This window comes from Eretmochelys imbricata, chromosome 14 (assembly GCF_965152235.1).
Source record: "Eretmochelys imbricata isolate rEreImb1 chromosome 14, rEreImb1.hap1, whole genome shotgun sequence".
Classification (NCBI taxonomy): domain Eukaryota; kingdom Metazoa; phylum Chordata; order Testudines; family Cheloniidae; genus Eretmochelys; species Eretmochelys imbricata.
This window is the reverse complement of record NC_135585.1, coordinates 54,268,221-54,287,268: the sequence shown is the minus strand read 5'-3', so window position 1 is coordinate 54,287,268 and position 19,048 is coordinate 54,268,221. Positions and strand designations below refer to the sequence as shown.

Below are 19,048 nucleotides of genomic sequence, written 5' to 3'. Positions count from 1 at the left end.
TTTCCTGCAATGCCGTTATCGGAGCAGCTGGCCTGCGGGCGTCCCACACCCACACAGCCTCCCCTCTGCAGCCGGGGGGCTCCTGCTGCTGGGAAGGGGGTTCGTTTGGGGTGCTGGGCTGCAGGGAGTGGGGCGGGGGCCAGTAGGGGGCGCTGGGCTGCAGGGAATGGGGGCAGTGGGGCAGCAGGGGGGCTCTGAGCCGCAGGGGAGCGGGGCAGGGGGGTTGCTGGTGGGGGTCCCATTTGTTTCCCCCAAGGTCCTGACTCCTTAAGAGAGTCCGGGCATGAACCCCGGTGTCCTGGCCAAATCCCAGTGGGTGGGGGGTGGGGATCCCATTCACCCGTGGGAATTTCCCAGCGGTGTCAAGCGGAGTTGGGAGGTCACTTCCTGTCCTAAACAACTCTGTGGGGGTGTGTGTGTGTGTAGGGGGTTGTGTGTAGCGGGGGGTGTGTCCGTGTGTGTTTGTGTGGGGGGGGGCAGGGCTGTCCGTGCACACGTGTGTTTGTGTGGGGGGGGGCAGGGCTGTCCGTGCACACACGTGTGTTTGGGGGGGGCAGGGCTGTCCGTGCGTGTGTTTGGGGGGGGCAGGGCTGTCTGTGCCCACACGTGTGTTTGGGGGGGGGCAGGGCTGTCTGTGCCCACACGTGTGTGTACCCCACCGCCGTTCACTCCTCCACCCGCCGTTGCGCCAGGGAAGCTCTGACAATCACAGGGAAGCCGCGGTGCCCTGGCTCCACGGCGTGTGTTTACTCAGCCCTTGGGGACTCCCAGCGAGGGGACCTGCAGGAAACCTTCCTGGCTGGGGAGGGGCAGGGTTTCCCATTCCTCAGCTTCCCCATCCCTCTGCCGTACCCCAGAGCTGGCTGCATGTCCCCAGCGGGCAAACGGCGTCCATGCGGCATCTCTACGTGGCTGGTACCCAGCTGCCCCGCCGCAGAGGTGGCTGCATCCTAGTGCTGGGCAAACCTTCCCTTTGCAGAGAGCTGTTCTGGGTAGCTGTTCCCTCAGTCGCCCCACCCCAGAACAGCTGCATCTCAGCGCTGGGCGAGCCATCCTGGAGCAGCACCGCCTGTGCGGCGGGTAACCCAGCTGCTCCTCCCCAGAGGTGGCTGCATCTTGGTGCCGGGGGTGAGCGGTTCCCGCTGAACTGACCCTGCTCTCTCCTTTCTGCAGGCATGAAGACCCTGTTGCCGGCCTAACCTGGCCTGAGGGGCTGAGACCGGGCGGAGCACGATGAAACCCATAATCCTTTGCAGCTTCCTCTTGGCGTCTGTCCGGGCATCGGAACTGGAGGGGCACTTTGATCTAGGTATCTCTAGGCGAAACCAAGTGCCCGTGGGGGGTGGTGTGTGTGTGTTGGGGGGGAGGGGAGAGAATGGGGTGGAGCAGGGGATGGGGTGCGAGGGGAGCGGGGGATGGGGCGCAGGGAGTGCGAGGGACGCCGGAGAGGGGGGCGCTGGGTACGGGGGATGGGCTGGGAAACGGGTGCTGGAATAGGAGTCGGGTGTGTGCGGGGGGGAAACGGGATGGGGGGGTTGGGGTGGTGGATGGGGGTGAGCAGGGGAGGGGGTGCGGGGGATGAGTTAGGGAGCGGGGACAGCAGGGGGGATGGGGTGGGGGTGAGCAGGGGAGGGGGTGCTGGGTGTGGAGGAGTGGGGAGGAGCAGGGGATGGGTGAAAGGGGAACAGGTCATATTCCCCCCCTCCCCCAGCAGGGGGCACCCCCCACACATGCAAACCTTGTTCGCCGTCGGACTTTGCGTGCACTGAAACATGCGTGTTCGCACCCGCAGGAACATGCTCCGTACACGCTAAGGCACAGAACGGATCTGATTCCCGCCCGCAGGGGAGTCTCTCACACTCACACACACAGAGTGAGAAATGCCCCGCGGCTCCTCAGCCCTCCTGGGGGCCCCCCCAATTCCTCACCCCGGGGCACGGGCGGGAGGGGAATCCCTGACACTCCCCCCCCCCCCCCTCCCCAGCCTGGCCTGGACTCGGGTCCCCTCCACACCTGCCCCTCCAGCTGGGCCCCGGGCGAGGAGAGAAGTTCTGGGTGTCGGGCGCTCCTGGATGGGAGCTGGGGGTGAGGCACGGGCTGCATGAGCCGGGGAGGGGAGGGGAGGGGTGGGGTGAGTGGGGAAGGGAGGGGAAAGGTGAGTGGGGAGGGGAGGGGAAGGGAAAGGTGAGTGGGGAAGGAGAGGGAGGGGTGAGGTGGGGAAGGGAAAGGTGAGGTGGGGAAGGGAGGGGAGGGAGGGGAGGGGAAAGGTGCATGGAGAGGGGAGGGGAGGGGAAACGTGTGTGGGGAGGGGAGGGGAAAGGAGGGGAGGGGGTGAGTGGGGAAGGAAGGGGAGGGTGAGTGGGGAGGGGAGGGGAGGGGTGGGGTGAGTGGGGAAGGGAGGGGAAGGGTGAGTGGAGAGGGGAGGGGAAGGGAAAGGTGAGTGGGGAAGGGAGGGGAGGGGTGAGGTGGGGAAGGGAAAGGTGAGTGGGGAAGGGAGGGGAGGGGTGAGGTGGGGAAGGGAAAGGTGAGGTGGGGAAGGGAGGGGAGGGAGGGGAGGGGAAAGGTGCATGGAGAGGGGAGGGGAGGGGAAACGTGTGTGGGGAGGGGAGGGGGAAAGGAGGGGAGGGGTGAGTGGGGAAGGAAGGGGAGGGTGAGTGGGGAGGGGAGGGACTGGGGAACAGCTACCCAGAACAGCTCTCTGCAAAGGGAAGGTTTGCCCAGCACTAAGATGGGGAAGGGAGGGGAGGGGAAAGGTGAGTGGGGAGGGGAGGGGAAGGGAAAGGTGAGTGGGGAAGGGAGGGGGAGGGGTGAGGTGGGGAAGGGAAAGGTGAGGTGGGGGAAGGGAGGGGAGGGAGGGGAGGGGAAAGGTGCATGGAGAGGGGAGGGGAGGGGAAACGTGTGTGGGGAGGGGAGGGGAAAGGAGGGGAGGGGTGAGTGGGGAGGGGAGGGACTGGGGAACAGCTACCCAGAACAGCTCTCTGCAAAGGGAAGGTTTGCCCAGCACTAAGATGGGAAAAGGGAGGGGAGGGGAAAGGTGAGTGGGGGAGGGGAGGGATCAGTGGGGAGGGGAGGGGAGGGGTGAGTGGGGAAGCAGGAAAGCAGCAGGACAGGGCCATGGCCACGTTACCCCCCACGGTCTGTCTGCCTCAGGCTATGGGGGAATGGATTGGGCTGGGGGCCGTGGAGGGGGGATAGGTAAGGGGACTGGAGGATGGGGTGGGAGGAGGGCTATAGGGTCATATGGACGTGATGAATAGGATATGAGGGGGAATGTAGAGGAGATATAGGGGGCACGTATAGGGGGTTGGTGGGTGTGTATAGGGGCTGGAAGCGCTATATGGGCCAGGTAGAGTGAACATAGAGGGCAGACAAGCTATGGATGAGCTTATAGGGCTCGGGTGGGCTATAGGGGATGTATAGGCCCAGGTGGGCTATTAGGATGTATGGCTGGGGGGAGTCTAGGGAGTATATTGGGCCTGGTGGGTTATAGGGGGTGTATTGGGGCCGGGTGAGCTATAGGTGAGTTTATAGGTCCTTAGTGGACTACCAGGGTGTATAGGTCCTTAGTGGACTATAGGGGGTATATAGGGCCTGGGTGGGCTATCAGGGATGTGTAGTGGCTGGGTGGGCTATAGAGGGTGTATAGGATCCACTCCCCATTCGCTCTCTCTCTGCAGCCAAGTGTCGCTACGCGCTGGGCATGCAGGATCGAACCATCCCCGACGAGGATCTGTCTGCCTCGAGTGCCTGGTCTGACTCCACGGCCGCCAAGCACAGCCGGTGAGTGTCTCTCCCCCCCGCCCCACTACGAGATGTCTCAGCCCTCCAGGGAGACCCTCCAAGAACAAACCGGCCCCAGATCTCCTGAGACCCTCCAATAACAAACCAGCCCCAGCTCTTACCCTCCACTAACAAACCAGCCCCAGATCTCCTGAGAGACCCGACAAGAACAAACCAGCCCCAGCTCTTACCCTACAGTAACAAACCGGCCCCAGATCTCCTGAGATCCTCCAATAACAAACCAGCCCCAGCTCTTACCCTTACAGTAACAAACCAGCCCCAGATCTCCTGAGAGACCCGACAAGAACAAACCAGCCCCAGCTCTTACCCTACAGTAACAAACCAGCCCCAGAACTCCTGAGACCCTCCAATAACAAACCAGCCCCAGCTCTTACCCTCCACTAACAAACCAGCCCCAGATCTCCTGAGAGACCCTACAAGAACAAACCAGCCCCAGCTCTTACCCTACAGTAAACAAACCAGCCCCAGATCTCCTGAGAGACCCGACAAGAACAAACCAGCCCCAGCTCTTACCCTACAGTAACAAACCAGCCCCAGAACTCCTGAGAGGCCCTACAAGAACAAACCAGCCCCAGATCTCCTGAGACCCTCCAATAACAAACCGGCCCCAGCTCTTACCCTACAGTAACAAACCAGCCCCAGATCTCCTGAGAGACCCTACAAGAACAAACCAACCCCAGCTCTTACCCTCCACTAACAAACCAGCCCCAGATCTCCTGAGAGACCCTACAAGAACAAACCAGCCCCAGCTCTTACCCTACAGTAACAAACCAGCCCCAGAACTCCTGAGAGGCCCTACAAGAACAAACCCAGCCCCAGATCTCCTGAGACCCTCCAATAACAAACCGGCCCCAGCTCTTACCCTCCAATAACAAACCAGCCCCAGATCTCCTGAGAGACCCTACAAGAACAAACCAGCCCCAGCTCTTACCCTACAGTAACAAACCAGCCCCAGAACTCCTGAGAGACCCTACAAGAACAAACCAGCCCCAGCTCTTACCCTCCACTAACAAACCAGCCCCAGATCTCCTGAGAGACTCTACAAGAACAAACCAGCCCCAGCTCTTACCCTACAGTAACAAACCAGCCCCAGAACTCCTGAGAGACCCTACAAGAACAAACCAGCCCCAGCTCTTACCCTCCACTAACAAACCAGCCCCAGATCTCCTGAGAGACTCTACAAGAACAAACCAGCCCCAGCTCTTACCCTACAGTAACAAACCAGCCCCAGATCTCCTGAGAGACCCTACAAGAAGCAGTGGGGGCAAAAAGCCTATCTGGCTTTAAGATTAGACTCGATAATTTCATGGAGGAGATGGTATGATGGGATAACATGATTTTGGCAATTCATTGATCTTTAACTATTCATGGTAAATAGGCCCAATGGCCTGTGATGGGATGTTAGATGGGGTGGGATCTGAGTTACTGCAGAGAAGTCTTTCCTGGGTATCCGGCTGGTGAGTCTTGCCCACATGCTCCGGGTTCAGCTGATCGCCATATTTGGGGTCGGGGAAGGAATTTTCCTCCAGGGCAGATTGGAAGAGGCCCTGGGGGTTTTCGCCTTCCTCTGTAGCATGGGGCCTGGGTCACTTGCTGGAGGATTCTCTGCTCCTTGAAGTCTTTAAACCACGATTTGAGGACTTCAGTAGCTCAGACATAGGTGAGAGGTTTTTCGCAGGAGTGGGTGGGTGAGATTCTGTGGGCTGCGCTGTGCAGGAGGTCGGACTAGATGATCATAATGGTCCCTTCCGACCTAAATATCTATGAATCTATAAGAACAAACCAGCCCCAGCTCTTACCCTACAATAACAAACCAGCCCCAGATCTTGAGAAACCCTACAAGAACAAACTCAGCCCCAGATCTCCTGAGAGATCCTAAAAGAACAAATCAGCCCCAGCTCTTATTCTACAAGAACAAACCAGCCCCAGATCCTGAGAGACCCTACAAGAACAAACCAGCCCCAGATCTTCTGAGAGACCCTACAAGAACAAACCAGCCCCAGATCTCCTGAGAGACCCTACAAGAACAAAGCAACCCGGGTGCGTATCAAAGATGCTAGGATAACAAATGGGCCTATGTAGGACTGTGGGGCAACCCTACAATAACAACCCGGCCCCAAATCTTATGAGAGACCCAACGGTAACCAACTGGCCCGCGCAAGCCCCAGCATTTCCGAGAGACCCTACAATAACCCCGGGGCTAACCCCCACTGTGTGGGTCATGTCCCCCCCCCCTCCCCCGGGCGCAGGCTGGACACGAGCGACGGGGACGGGGGCGTGGTGCCCGGCGGGGCCCGTTTATCCCAACGACGCCGAGTTCCTGGAGGTCGACCTGCGGCGTCTGCACTTCCTGACCCTGGTGGGCACCCAGGGCCGCCACGCCGGGGGCCACGGCAAGGAGTTTGCCCGGGGCTACCGCCTCCGCTACAGCCGCGACCGGCACCACTGGCTCGCCTGGCGGGACCGCTGGGGCAGCGAGGTAGGGGGGAGGATGCGGGGGAGGGGCGAAGGGGGACAGACTGCTGGGGCAGCAGGGTGTGCGGGGAGGGGCATGGGAAGGGGAAGGGGGGCAGATGAGGGGGTGGAGGGGCAATGGGGCTGCGGGGGCGGTGTGTGGTGAGGGGACAGCGGCAGGAGGGGTGGCAATGGAGGGAGGGGGACAGTGAGTTGGGGAAGGTAGGTTCATGCCCAGGCTCCGTCATGCTGGACTTTCCCCTTCTCTCGCCACCACCCCCGTGACATCATAACTGTCGTCCTGTGATGTCACGGCTCCCTGTGACATCATTGTCTGTGACCTCATGACCGTCTGTGAGGTCTCCTCAATGCGACTTTGACATCATGACTTGTCTGTAACACCAAAACCCCTTGTATGTCACATCATGCCCGCCTGTGACATCACAGTCATCTCTGTGATGTCATTGCCCCTTCAGACATAGTCATTGTCCACCTGCCTGTGACATCCTCCTACCATGTGACTCTGAGGACCCCAGTCGCGGTGCGGGTCACAGTGTTACAGGGATCATCCGGCTCCTGCAAGAGGGTGATGACATTACTCTAGGCTGTGATGTCACAATCCGACAACGATGACATCAAATGGGGGGGGTGGAGGGTGGCAACACCATGGTGTCATGTGATGTTGCGCTGTGATGTGATAGGGCCCAGGGATGTGATGTCTGGCCGTGGGGGAGGTCCCAAAGGGGTGGGTGGGGCTGGCGCGAGGGGCGGGGCTCCGGCTCCGGGAGTGATTAACCCCTCCCGGCCCAGGTGATCTCTGGGGAACGAGAACACCAACGAGGTGGTTCTGAAGGACCTGGGGCCGCCCATCATCGCCCGCTACGTGCGCTTCTACCCCCCGCGCCGACCGCGTCATGAGCGTCTGCCTGCGCGTGGAGCTGTACGGCTGCATCTGGCGCGGTGAGGTTCCCTGCCCCCCACCCCCACCCCTACTTCGCTCTACCTTCCCGCCCCCCCCCCGCCCCACATCGTGTGGGCCAAGGTGGCTGACGCACATCCCTCTGTGTCTCCCGCTGCAGACGGGCTGCAGTCCTACACCGCCCCCCTGGGCCAGACCATGGTCCTCCAGTCGGAGCCTGTCTACCTCAACGACTCCACCTATGACGGCTACAGTGTCAGCAAGTGAGTTTATACTGCCCCCCCATACCCGTCCCCCACCCCCACCCCCATTGATCCGCCCCTCCACACCCTACTCCACTCTCTGCTGGCCCTCCCACCCTTGTCCCCTGGCCCCCATCCCCACTGACTCCCATGTCCCACCCTGGTGAACCCCCACCCAAACCCCTAAACAAACACTCTGCCGGCCCCTGACCCCCTGCCTGGTCCCCTAAACAATCCCCTTCCCCCTCAGCTAGATCTGAGAATGAGTGAGTAAATGGATAGGCAGGCCAGAGAATGAGTGGATGGATGTATCTGACAAGGTAGAACTGAAGATGGTTTGACAGATGAATGGAAAGATAGATCTGATGATGGATGGATGGATAGATAGACCTGAAAATGAATGGACCTGGTGGGCGGATGGATTGACCGGAAGGTGGAAGGATCTGGTGGGCGGATGGATAGATCAGATGGATCTGGTGGGTGGATGGATAGACCGGAAGATGGGTGGATCTGGTGGGTGGATGGATAGACTGGAAGATGGGTGGATCTGGTAGGTGGATGGTTGGATGGATCTGGTGACTAGATGAGTAGATGGGTGGATGGATCTGGTGGGTGGATGGATAGATTGGAAGATGGGTGTATTGACTTCTCCTGTAGGTCCCCCTTCCTGTTCCCCAGTGTACCAGCCTGATACATTGGTCTCCCTCAGTGCCAGAACCCAGGAGTCCCAGCCAGTCCCCCTCCTATGGGTCTGGAGGGACCCCTGGGGGCCATCCCCCTCCCAGTGCAGCACCTGACTCAGGGCTGGTGGGGAGCTGGCATTACCCCTGTCCATGGTGCTATGTCTCCTCCTGGCAGACTGCAGTTTGGGGGGCTGGGGCAGCTGACGGATGGAGTGGTGGGGCTGGACGACTTCACCCAGACTAAGGAGCTGCGGGTCTGGCCGGGTTACGACTACGTGGGCTGGAGAAATGACTCCTTCCCCAAAGGCTACATGGAGATGGAGTTCGAGTTCGACAGCCTGCGGGCCTTCACTTACATGAAGGTACCGGGACACGGGGCCTGTCCCCTCTAAGTGGCACTGGCTGCGATCTGGCCCCAGGGTGAGGGATTGTCTGGCTCAGGGGGGCAGGGAATAGGACACGGGGCCTGTCCCCTCTAGTTAGTGCTGGCTCCGCTCTGACCCCAGGGCGGGGGACTGTCTTGCTCAGGTGGGTGGGGAATGGGATATGGGGCCTTTTCCCTCTATGGGGCTCCAGCTTCCATCCGGCCCCAGGACAGGGACTGGCTGGCTCAAGGGAATGGGGAATGGGACACGGGGCCTGTCCCCTCTGTGGGGCGCCGGCTCCCATCCTGCCCCAGAGTGGAAGAACTGGCTGGCTCAAGGGTGCAGGAATGCGGGAATTTGCCCTCTATGGGGCGCTGGTGTCCTCTCCGTGGCTGACCCTCCTTCTTCCCCCAGGTCCACTGCAATAACATGCACACGCGGGGGGTGAGCATATTCCGGCAGGTGGATTGCAGGTTCAAACGCAGCCTCCCCACGGCCTGGGAGCCTGAACTCGTCTCCCACATGCTGGCCGTGGACGTCAAGGACCCCAGTGCCCGGTCAGTCACTGTGCCGCTGGAGGGGCACCTTGGGCGATTCCTACAATGCCACTTCCACTTCTCCAGCACTTGGATGCTCTTCAGTGAGATCGCCTTCCTCTCAGGTGAGTTGGGTTCGTTCGTTAGCTCATCCATTAATCAATTAGTTTGTTAGCTCATTTGTTCATTCAGGGTCTTTGGCAAATTTTTTTATAGGTTCGCTCATTATTTATTTCATTAAATCTTTCATGAATTAGTCAGTCTTTCTTTTGTGAGTTTTTCCGTGTTTTCCTTCATTAGTTGGATAGTTCGCTGGTTGGCTGACTGATGGTTAGTTGACTTGTGGCCTGGTTGATTAGTTGTCTGGTGAATTTTGCTGGTTGGTCGGCTAGTTCATTGGTTAGCTGTTCGGTAAGCTTTTTGATTGGCTTGTTGGTTGGTTAGTTTAGTTCATTTGTTGGGTTCATTGGCTGGTCAGTTCCTTAATGAGTTGGTTGGTTGGCTTGTGCTTTGATTGGTTGGTTATGCCATTGTTTAATGTGTTGGTTACTTTGGTTCATTTGTGGTGGGCTGGACGGTAGGTGGGTTAGTTGGTTGGTGGGTTAGTTGGTTGGTTGGTCATGTTGATTGGTGCATTGCTTTGTTGGTTCATTAGCTCTTTATTTTGTTTTTTCGTTGATAGTTCTCTCATTCATTAATTAGTTGGTTCTTGTTGATGGTTAACTCACTGGTTCTTCTTTTACCCCCTCTCGTTCTTCAATTAGTGTGTTCCTGAGTTCATTCTTTCATTTGTCATCCATTCATTCACTCCCTCTCTTTCCCCAGATGTGGTGGACAACGTGTCCATTTCTGGAACAAGCCACTGGCCCCCGATGGCTGGCCCCCGGCCCTCGGGCAGGGGTGCTGCAGCCCCCCCTGTTCTGGAAGACCCTGGCTCCACACTTCACAGAGACACTGGGGTCACGTCCAACCTCACACTCCAGGGTAAGTTTCAGAGTAACAGCCGTGTTAGTCTGTATTCGCAAAAAGAAAAGGAGTACTTGTGGCACCTTAGAGACTAACCAATTTATTTGAGCATAAGCTTTCGTGAGTTACAGCTCACTTCATCAGATGCATACAGGGTAAGCCACTCGGCAAGGGGTGGGACAGTGCACGCGGTTACTGTGGCCTTCTTCCCTGGGATCCACCCACTGAGAGAGGCTGGTCCCAAATTTTCTCCTTGTCTCTCTCCATTTCAGACCTCGAGGTCCAAGGAGAGTCCAAATCTGGCCAGCCAATCGCCAAGGATGATAACAGCAATACCTCCATTCTGATTGGCTGCCTGGTGGCCATCATCCTGCTGCTATTGGTCGTCATCTTCCTCATCCTTTGGAGGCAATACTGGAAAAAGATCCTGGGGAAAGTAAGTGAGATGGGGCCAGGGGGGCTGCTGGTTGGGATTGAGGGGCCCTGGCAGAGCTGGATAGGGATGTGAGTGTGTGTTATATTTGCCATTCGGTGGCATTACAGAGCATATACCTATATGTTCCTTAACACGCTTGCTGCTCCTACATTTTGTGGGGCAGACATGAATCAGGACACCTGGGTTCTGGCCAAGCTCTGGGGGTTGGGATTGGGGTCTAATGGGTTACAGCAGCAGGGGCTGGGAGCCAGGACTCCTGGGTTCATTCCTTACCCTGGGTGGCGGGGGAGTGGGGTGTTGTGGTCAGTGTCAAGGGCTGGTGTGATCTCTCTGCTGCCCCCCTCAGGCCCAGCGGCGAATCTCCGACGATGACCTGACCGTGCACTTGTCGGTCCCGGGCGACACCATCGTCATCAACAACACGATGGGCTCCCAACGCCACTCGAACCGCTATGAGCGCATCCACGCGGGGGAGACCGAGTATCAGGAGCCCAGCCGAGCCCGCATGAAATTGCCCGAGCTTCCCCATGGTGCCGAGAACTCTGGTGAGGGGCAGGGAATCGGAGGGACCCACCAGCCATGCCATGGGGAGAGAGGATCCATCCAAGCACGGAGAGCCAAGGCCAAGGGGACAGGATGGTAGATGGAAGGGGTGGGAGAAAGAGGTGGATAGGTTGACAGGCAGGTAGACAGATGGGTGGACAGGCAAACGGATGGATGACGAGATGGACGGGTGGGTGGGTGGATGGACGGACGGACGGACAGGCGGATGGCTGTATGGATTGATGGGTGGATGGATAGGTGCACAGACAGGAAAATGTGCAGATGGGTGGCCATATGAGTGGATGGATGGATGGATAGACTGACAGGAGGATGAAGGGATGGATATATGGCTGGATGGTGGACCGGCGGATGAAGGGACTGATGGATGGACAAATAGGTGGATGCATGGATGATGACCACATGGATGGATGGGCTGACAGGTGGATGAATAAATAGGTGGATGGATGGATGGTGGACAGGTGGATGAAGGGGCAGATGTCTGGATGATGGACAGATGGATGAAGGGATGGCGAGATGGATGGATAAATGGATGGATGGACATATGGACAGATGGAGGGATGAAGCGATAGATAGCAGGATGATTGGCTGACGGATCGAGGGAGAAATGGAGAAGTGGGCAGGAAAGGGAGGGAGGGAAAGGCAGGGACCAAGAAGTGGCAAGATGCAGGAATTTCAGGGGGTGGAGGAGGAAGAAAGAGCAGGAACGAGAGAGAGAGGGTCATGGAGAGTGTGAATGGGGAAGGGCCAGATGGAGGAAAGGAGGCCCGTGGCAGAGAGCAGGAGGGCTGCAGGAAGGGGAACAGAGAAAGCCAGGAAGGAAAGATGGATGGAGGGAAAATCCATGGTGGGCAGCGAGATGGAAGGGGAGGCAGCTTCCTCCCATGCCCCCTTCTCTGGTGCTGTCCCTCCCCCCTCAGCTGCAGATTTGGGACCCCCTCCCCCATCCTGCTGTGTTTACCCCTCCCATCACATCTCATCCTGTGTGTCCTCCCCCATCCATGGCCACAGAGAGTGACGGACACCCGGCTCTGGGAGGGGAGTGGGGTCTAGTGCTTAGAGCCATGGGGCTGGGAGCCAGGACTCCTGGGTCCTATTGCCCCAAAGAAGGGGCCTGGCTTTATTACCCTCATGTGTCAGGAATGTCTGTCTCCCTTCCATTGTCTCGGGAAAGATGGGGTCTAAAGGGGAGGAGCATAATGCAGCCCCACCCCCTTCCCCATGCCCCATCCCTCTCGTGTGCGTCTGTCAGTCCGTTCTCATCCATCCGCTTGTCTCTCCCTCCCATCCCCGCCCCACATCCCCTTCTCCCGACAGCTCTGCTGCTCAACAACCCGGCCTATCGGCTCTTCCTGGCCACATACGCCCAGCCAATGGGAGGGCTCGCTCGCCCGCCAGCCGACGGGGCTAAACCAATCAACACAGATGGTAAGGAGGGCGCCACGTGGCGGCCCGACCTGGGAGCGCAGCAGCTAGTGGGCTGCATTCCTCTGTCCCCCTCTAGGGGGCGCTCTCTGCTTCCCACCTGTCCGACCTTCCACCCTGTCTGCATGCATAACCCAGGTTGGCATTGACCCGTGGCCCTCTACTCCCATGAACCTCTCTGCTTTGGCTTATGGGACCGGGAGGGGTCGGGGCTTTGATAAGAGATAACATTGTACCTTCAGCTCTGCAGGACTCCTCATCCTGATGCCAGGATGCAGCTGGCTCTGGGGTGGGGCACATTCACACATAACGACGCTGCAGAAGGATCCCTCGCCTGATATGCAACCGCTTCCGGGCTGGGGCAGCTGTTCATACATGGATCCCTTGTCTGGCATTGAGTTGCAGCCACCTCTGCAGTGGAGTGGCTGTTTATACAGAGATCCCTCATCTGGCACTGACATGCAGCTGCTTCTGGGGTGGGGCAGCTGTTTATACAGGGATCCCACATCCGTCGCTGAGAGACAGCCAGCTCTTGGATGGGGCAGCTGTTTATACAGGGATCCCAGCACCGAGATGCAGCCAGCTCTGGGGTGGAGCATATCAGGGTCTCCCCACTGACAGGAACATCCCCGCTAACCCCCAGTCTCTTTGCCCTCCGCAGCCTGCAGCGGCGACTACATGGAACCAGACCCTGCCGGGGGCCAGGCCGCGGCGCAGAACAATGTCCCGCACTACGCCGAGGCAGACATTATCAACCTGCAGGGGGTGACGGGCGGGAACACCTACGCCGTGCCCGCTGTGGCCGTGGACGCGCTGGCCGGCAAGGACATGGCCCTGGGGGAGTTCCCCCGGGGGCGTCTCCTCTTCAAGGAGAAGCTAGGGGAGGGGCAGTTTGGAGAGGTGGGTCCCTGAACCCCATGCGCCGTCCCCCCTCCACCGCCACCGTCCCAGCTTTCCGCCTGCTTTCACTTCGGCTCATTCTCCCATTGTGCCCTTCACGTTGTGCTTTCATCCGTTCTTCCATTCTTCATTCCTTTGGTCCTCCCCTGAGCCTTTCGTTCATTCCTCCGTCTGTTGGTTTTGCCACTCACGAGTTCAGCCTTTGCCTCGGGCACTCAGTCTTGTGTTCGTTTGCCCCTTTGGTCTTTCACTAATTTAGTCGTTCACTTGTTCATTTATGCATTTGTCGGTTCCTTTGTTCTTTCTGTCGCTAGTGCAGTCGTTGCTCCTTTCAGTCTTCCCTTCATCCATTCATTCATTCGTGGTTTTATTCAGTTGGTAGTGATTTCCTTTTTATCATAACTTCATTCATGAGTTTGTACTTCCTTTGCCGTCTTCACTCATTTGTTTCTTCTTTCCTTCAGTCAGTAGTTTTTCTTCGTTCTTTTGTTTCTTTCATTCGTGCGTGTGTTCGTCTGTGCATTCGTTTATGCGTTATTTGATCCATTTGTTCTTTCATTCGTTTTCCTCCATTCTTTCGTTCGTTCCCTGGGTTCAGCCTTTCGTGTTATTTCATAATTCGTTCTTTTATTCTCTTCCCTTCTTCGTTCTTCTTTCTCTCTATCCATCTGTCCGTTCTCCCTCCAACCAGCCTTGACTCTTACTTTCTCACCTTCTCTGTCTATCTCTTTTCCCAACTCCCCTTTGTTTCTGTCTGTCTTTCTTGGTACATCTGTTTTCCCCTCCACACCTTCCTCCTCCTCTTTCCCCATCCCTGCTCTGAGGAAGCGGGGGGGGGGGGGAGGGGGCTATTTTATAGGCGGAAGGATCTGGGAGGCTGCGATGAGTCCCGGGGAGGGTGTATTAGTGGGTGGGTTACGTGGCTGACCCTGCCAGGTGCTGATTGGCTGCTGCTCTCTGCCCGCCCTCAGGTGCATCTCTGCGAGGTGGAAAGTCCCCAGGATCTGCCCATTCTGGAATTCCCATTCAACGTGCGCAAGGGGCGCCCCCTGCTGGTGGCCGTGAAAATCTTGCGCTCTGATGCTACCAAGAACGCCAGGTGAGTGCATGAGAGTTGTGGGGTGGGGGGGGAGCGGTGGGGGATGATGCTTGTGCAAATATGGAGGATCTCCTTGCACACGGGGGGAGTGATCGTGGAAACACAGGATCTCCTGCTGCAAATGGAGAGTTCCTTGTGAGACCTCAGGCCATCCCTTGTGAGTGCAAGAGGAGGGACACGTGTGCAAACATGGCACGTCCCGATGCACAAGGAAGGATGCTTCTGTGACCTCAAACCATCTATTGTGAGTGCACAGGGAAGGGGGGACAATCGTGCAAACACAGAATGTCCCATTGCATGGGGTGGATGCTTCTTACACCTCAGACCATCCACTGTGAGTGCACAAGAAGGGAATGCGCGTGCAAACTCAGAACATCCTGTTGTACTGGGGGAGACAGGTGTGTCACCAGAGACCTTCCTTTGCACAAGGCAGATGGTCGTTTCACCATGGCTCGCTCATCATGACTGCATGAGAAGGTAGCTTGTGGCCCCTTGGACTGTCCCATTGTGAGCATGCGACAGGGATGCATGTGCAACACCGGAATGTTGCACGAGGGGGATGCTTGTGCAGCCGTGGATTATTCCCTCGTGAGTGCACCATGGGGTGCTGATGAGACCTTTCCCTCCACCCCAAGGAACGACTTCCTGAAGGAGGTGAAGATCATGTCACGGCTGAAGGACCCTAACATCGTGCGGCTGCTGGGCGTGTGTGTGCGGGACGACCCCCTGTGCATGATCACCGAGTACATGGAGAACGGGGACCTCAACCAGTTTCTCAGCAGCCACGAGCTGGAGGACAAGCTGGGGGGCAGCACCAGCGATGCCCCCACCATCAGGTACCCCCCGTACTATCCCCAGGGCAGGCCAAGGAGGCCTAGCCCAGCCAACCCTGCACCCTGGTGTGGGGCTCAGGGGTCCCAGTGCATGCTGGGAATATCTGATGTTCCCTCCCTTTGTCTACCTCAGTGCATGCTGGGAATATCTCTGACGACATCCCTTCCCACTGCTCTTCTGCTCAGCTGCCCCAGTGCATGCTGGGAATATCTCTGACCTCTCCTCCTGTTCTGTTCAGCTACCCCACGCTGGTCCACGTGGCGGCTCAGATTGCCTCGGGGATGAAGTTTCTGGCCTCTCTCAATTTCGTGCACCGGGATCTGGCCACGCGCAATTGCCTGGTGGGGGAGGGCTTCACCATCAAGATCGCCGACTTTGGCATGAGCCGCAACCTCTACTCGGGGGATTACTACCGCATCCAGGGGCGCGCCGTGCTGCCCATCCGCTGGATGGCCTGGGAGTGCATCCTCATGGTGAGACCCCCCCCCGGAGGCGGGGTCTTGTGGAGAGGGGGTGGGGCCTGGGGAAAGGGGTGGGGCTAGTGGAGGGAGGACTACGCCGGCATCCTGGGGCGCAGTGTGCAGCCCATTTGCTGGATGGCTTGAGAGTGCATCCTCCTGGGGGAGAGAGGGCGGGGTCTAGGGGAGAAGGGAGGAGTGTAGAAGTGGGGAATGGACAGGGAGTGGGAAAAGGGAAAGCGGGGGAGTGTGGAAGGGGAGAAGGAGGAAGGGAGGGGAAAAGGGGAGTGTGGAAAGGAGAGAAGATGAAAAGGCTGGAAGAGAGGGGGAAAGGGAGTGAATGGTGTGGGAGTGAGCAGAGGTGGCCCGGCCTGGGGAGCAGGGTAGGGAAGAGAGTGGAGGGGCCTGAGCAGGCTTGTCGGCTTCCTCCAGCTTCTGATCCACTGGCTCCTGGCAGGAGGTAATTTGTTTTAAACTGTGGAGTGCACCCTGGCAGGGAGGAAGGGCATCCCACAGTTTGAAAACCTCTGTGCTAAATGGGAAGCAGGAATATGGCACATGACCCTGCGTGCCCACCCTCCCCACACATCAGCTCCAGGAGGCGCAAATATGCTTGCTTGCCCCGAGCGCTAAAATGCCTCATTACAGCTCCAAGGAGGAGAGAATTTGGGTAGGGAAAGGGGAATGGGGCAGGAGGAGGGAGCAGGGAAAGAGGAGTGGGATGGGGGGGAAGAGTTCCATCTTGGGGTTTGTACACACACACTAACCCTGCCCCCCAATGCAGGGGAAGTTCACCACGGCCAGCGATGTCTGGGCCTTCGGGGTGACGCTCTGGGAGGTACTGATGCTGTGTCAGGAGCAACCCTACAGCCAGCTCACCGACGAGCAGGTCATCGAGAATGCCGGGCAGTTCTTCCGGGACCAGGGCGAGCAGGTACTGGAGACGGGGCATTCCCACCCGCCCCGGGACGCCAGTTCCCATCCGGTTCCTGGCATTGGAATGGCTGGTTCAGGGGGGCAGGGGAATGGGACATGGGGTCTTTCCCCTCCAGGGGGCACTGGCTTCCCTCCAGCTCCCAGGGGTGACTCAGGGGGTGGAAATTGGGCCTGTACCCTCTAGGAGGTGGTGACATCCCCCAGGGTACAACCTGGACTGTGGCATCTCTGCACCCCCTTAGCTCAGGGGAGCCCCTCCAGACTTTGCCCTCACACAGTCATCAGCATGTGAAGTCACACCCAGCAAAGTTACATGAATCCTCTCCCAGCCACTCATGAATAGTACACGGGGAGACACCCACAAATACCCGCAGCCCCAGCCTTGCACCCTAGAAATGTGAGTCTTCTCCCCTCTCCCACACAAATACACAGTTCAATTATTCTTCTCTTTGTCTTCCAAATGATCTGCTGTCCATGTGTCAAAATGGTAATGCCCTTATTTTATACCCTCCTCCTCTCCTTGAGGAACATCCCCCACCTGCCCTGCTGGGGTGTAGACAAAGCAGTCCCCTGTGTATGTGAGGTTCGAAGCATCTCTCAGGTGAATTGTACATTTCTTGCTTGCACCTTCTGGTTCGTGACATTTGGGGTGACGTGCAAGGCCTTGGTTTACAATCCCTTGTGATTTCTGAGAAGCTAGTCTGTGGGCATTTGCCAGACTCACAATATGTTTCAGTAACAAACATGTAGCAAAATCTCAGTTTACAATCACACACACAGCTTTTAATGGGACAATGATGTTCAGCAAGTTATGACTTTTCAAATGATACCTCTCAAGGCATACTTGGTAATATATCATAACCATATACAAGGGGTGAATATGGAGGTACACTATGTCACAGGTGTGCTGGCTCAGATCTGGCACCAGGGCGGGACAGCTGGCTGGCTTGTGGGATAGGCACTCACTGACCCCTCTCTGCCCCCAGATATACCTGTCCCGGCCCCCTGCCTGCCCCCTGGCTCTCTATGAGGTGATGCTGCGCTGCTGGGTCCGCGAGTCCAAGGACCGTCCTTCCTTCCAGCACATCCACCGCTTCCTGTCTGAGGACGCCCTCAACATGGTGTGAGCCAAGCTGAGCAGAGGGGGCACCAGCCTATGTGGACCCCCAGGCATCAGCTTCTATTCTGCATCTCTCCAGCTACAGCTGTGGGTCGTCTGTGCAGGAGCTTGGGTGGGGAGCTGGATCTGGGAACTGGAAGCTTCTCTACTGGGGCGTCTTAAGGGGCATCTGTCCTTGTGTCTGGCCCTACCTCTATCTGTCCATCCCTGGCTGGCCAGCCTGCCTGCCACTCTAGCTAGCTAGCTCACTTCTCTCTCCAGGCATTCCTGACCCTTTCTATCGATACATTTCTTCTTCTCTCTATCTATTCATCCTTTTTTCATTATCCCACTCTCTCTTTCTCTCACTCATTCACACACAGACTCCATGTCCCTCTCTCACTTTCTCTCTTGTCACCATCTCTCATCCCCTCTACGTCTCTCAATCCCTCTTTCTCTCACTCCCTTTTTTCCCATCTACCCTTCCTTGCTCCTTACTCCTCCCTTCCCTCATTCCCTCTTTTTTACTCTTCCCCTCTGTATCCCTTGGAGGCTGTTTCTTTCTTTCTTCCCCACTGCCGTTCTGCAGCGGGGATGACTCCAAAAGGGACTTGGCAGAACTGGCTTTGGGGATCAGACTTCTGTATTATTTTAATTTCACTTGGACTGGACTAACACTGGGGGGAAAATAGTGCCTTGGTGTCATGGCACTGGGGTGAACTGAACACTGGATGTAGGAGTTGCTACTGACATGGACGGGGAAGGGAGGGGTGGGGCGAAGGTACGGGACAACAATGAAATAGCCTGGAGGCAACCAGGCCACCCTCAGAGGAGGGAGACTGGTCGAGAGGGGGCCAGTGATCTGCCCTAATAAAGCAAGAGACACTGTTTGTTCTAGCAGGGCCAGATCCCCCAGCTGATGCCGTCAACATCAGTGCAACTGCTGCTGGTTGGCACCAGCTGGGGATCCAGGCATCATTGTTTGTAATTTAATTTTTACTTCCTCCTGAGACTTGGAGCAAGAGATTGTAGATAACATACTACAGAGTCTGGGGGCAGTGAGATTTTCACTGGTGACTAGTGTTTTAGGGTGCATTCATTTTTGTAGAGGGAAAGAGGCACGACGCCAAAGGGCCTTCTCGGAAAATCTGCCTTTAAGGTGCGAAATCACTAATCACTTTGCAAAGCTTCCCAAAGGAGGTGAAGGTGAGTGAAGTGCTCATAGAAATGAATGAGCTTTTGAGCACTAAATTTCCTTAGACTTCTCTGAAATCCCCTAACATATAAATAAATGTCATAACAATAAATTGGTTAGTCTCTAAGGTGCCACAAGT

General features: G+C 57.3%; 2 protein-coding genes across 2 annotated transcripts in view; both read left to right on the top strand.

Moving 5' to 3' along the window:
* The window catches only part of ABHD16A (abhydrolase domain containing 16A, phospholipase), a 536,419-nt gene that overhangs the window by 442,442 nt on the left and 74,929 nt on the right, over window positions 1-19,048 (top strand). The gene's annotated exons all lie outside the window — the stretch shown is intronic.
* Window positions 1,234-17,742, top strand: DDR1 (discoidin domain receptor tyrosine kinase 1). The gene is given in 19 exon segments (XM_077833207.1): window positions 1,234-1,309; window positions 3,678-3,780; window positions 6,051-6,072; window positions 6,074-6,284; window positions 7,071-7,150; window positions 7,152-7,215; window positions 7,335-7,437; window positions 8,275-8,461; window positions 8,879-9,125; window positions 9,826-9,984; window positions 10,239-10,402; window positions 10,749-10,947; window positions 12,281-12,391; window positions 13,050-13,288; window positions 14,260-14,387; window positions 15,023-15,223; window positions 15,460-15,694; window positions 16,464-16,613; window positions 17,602-17,742. Coding segments are annotated over 19 exon segments (2,820 nt in total).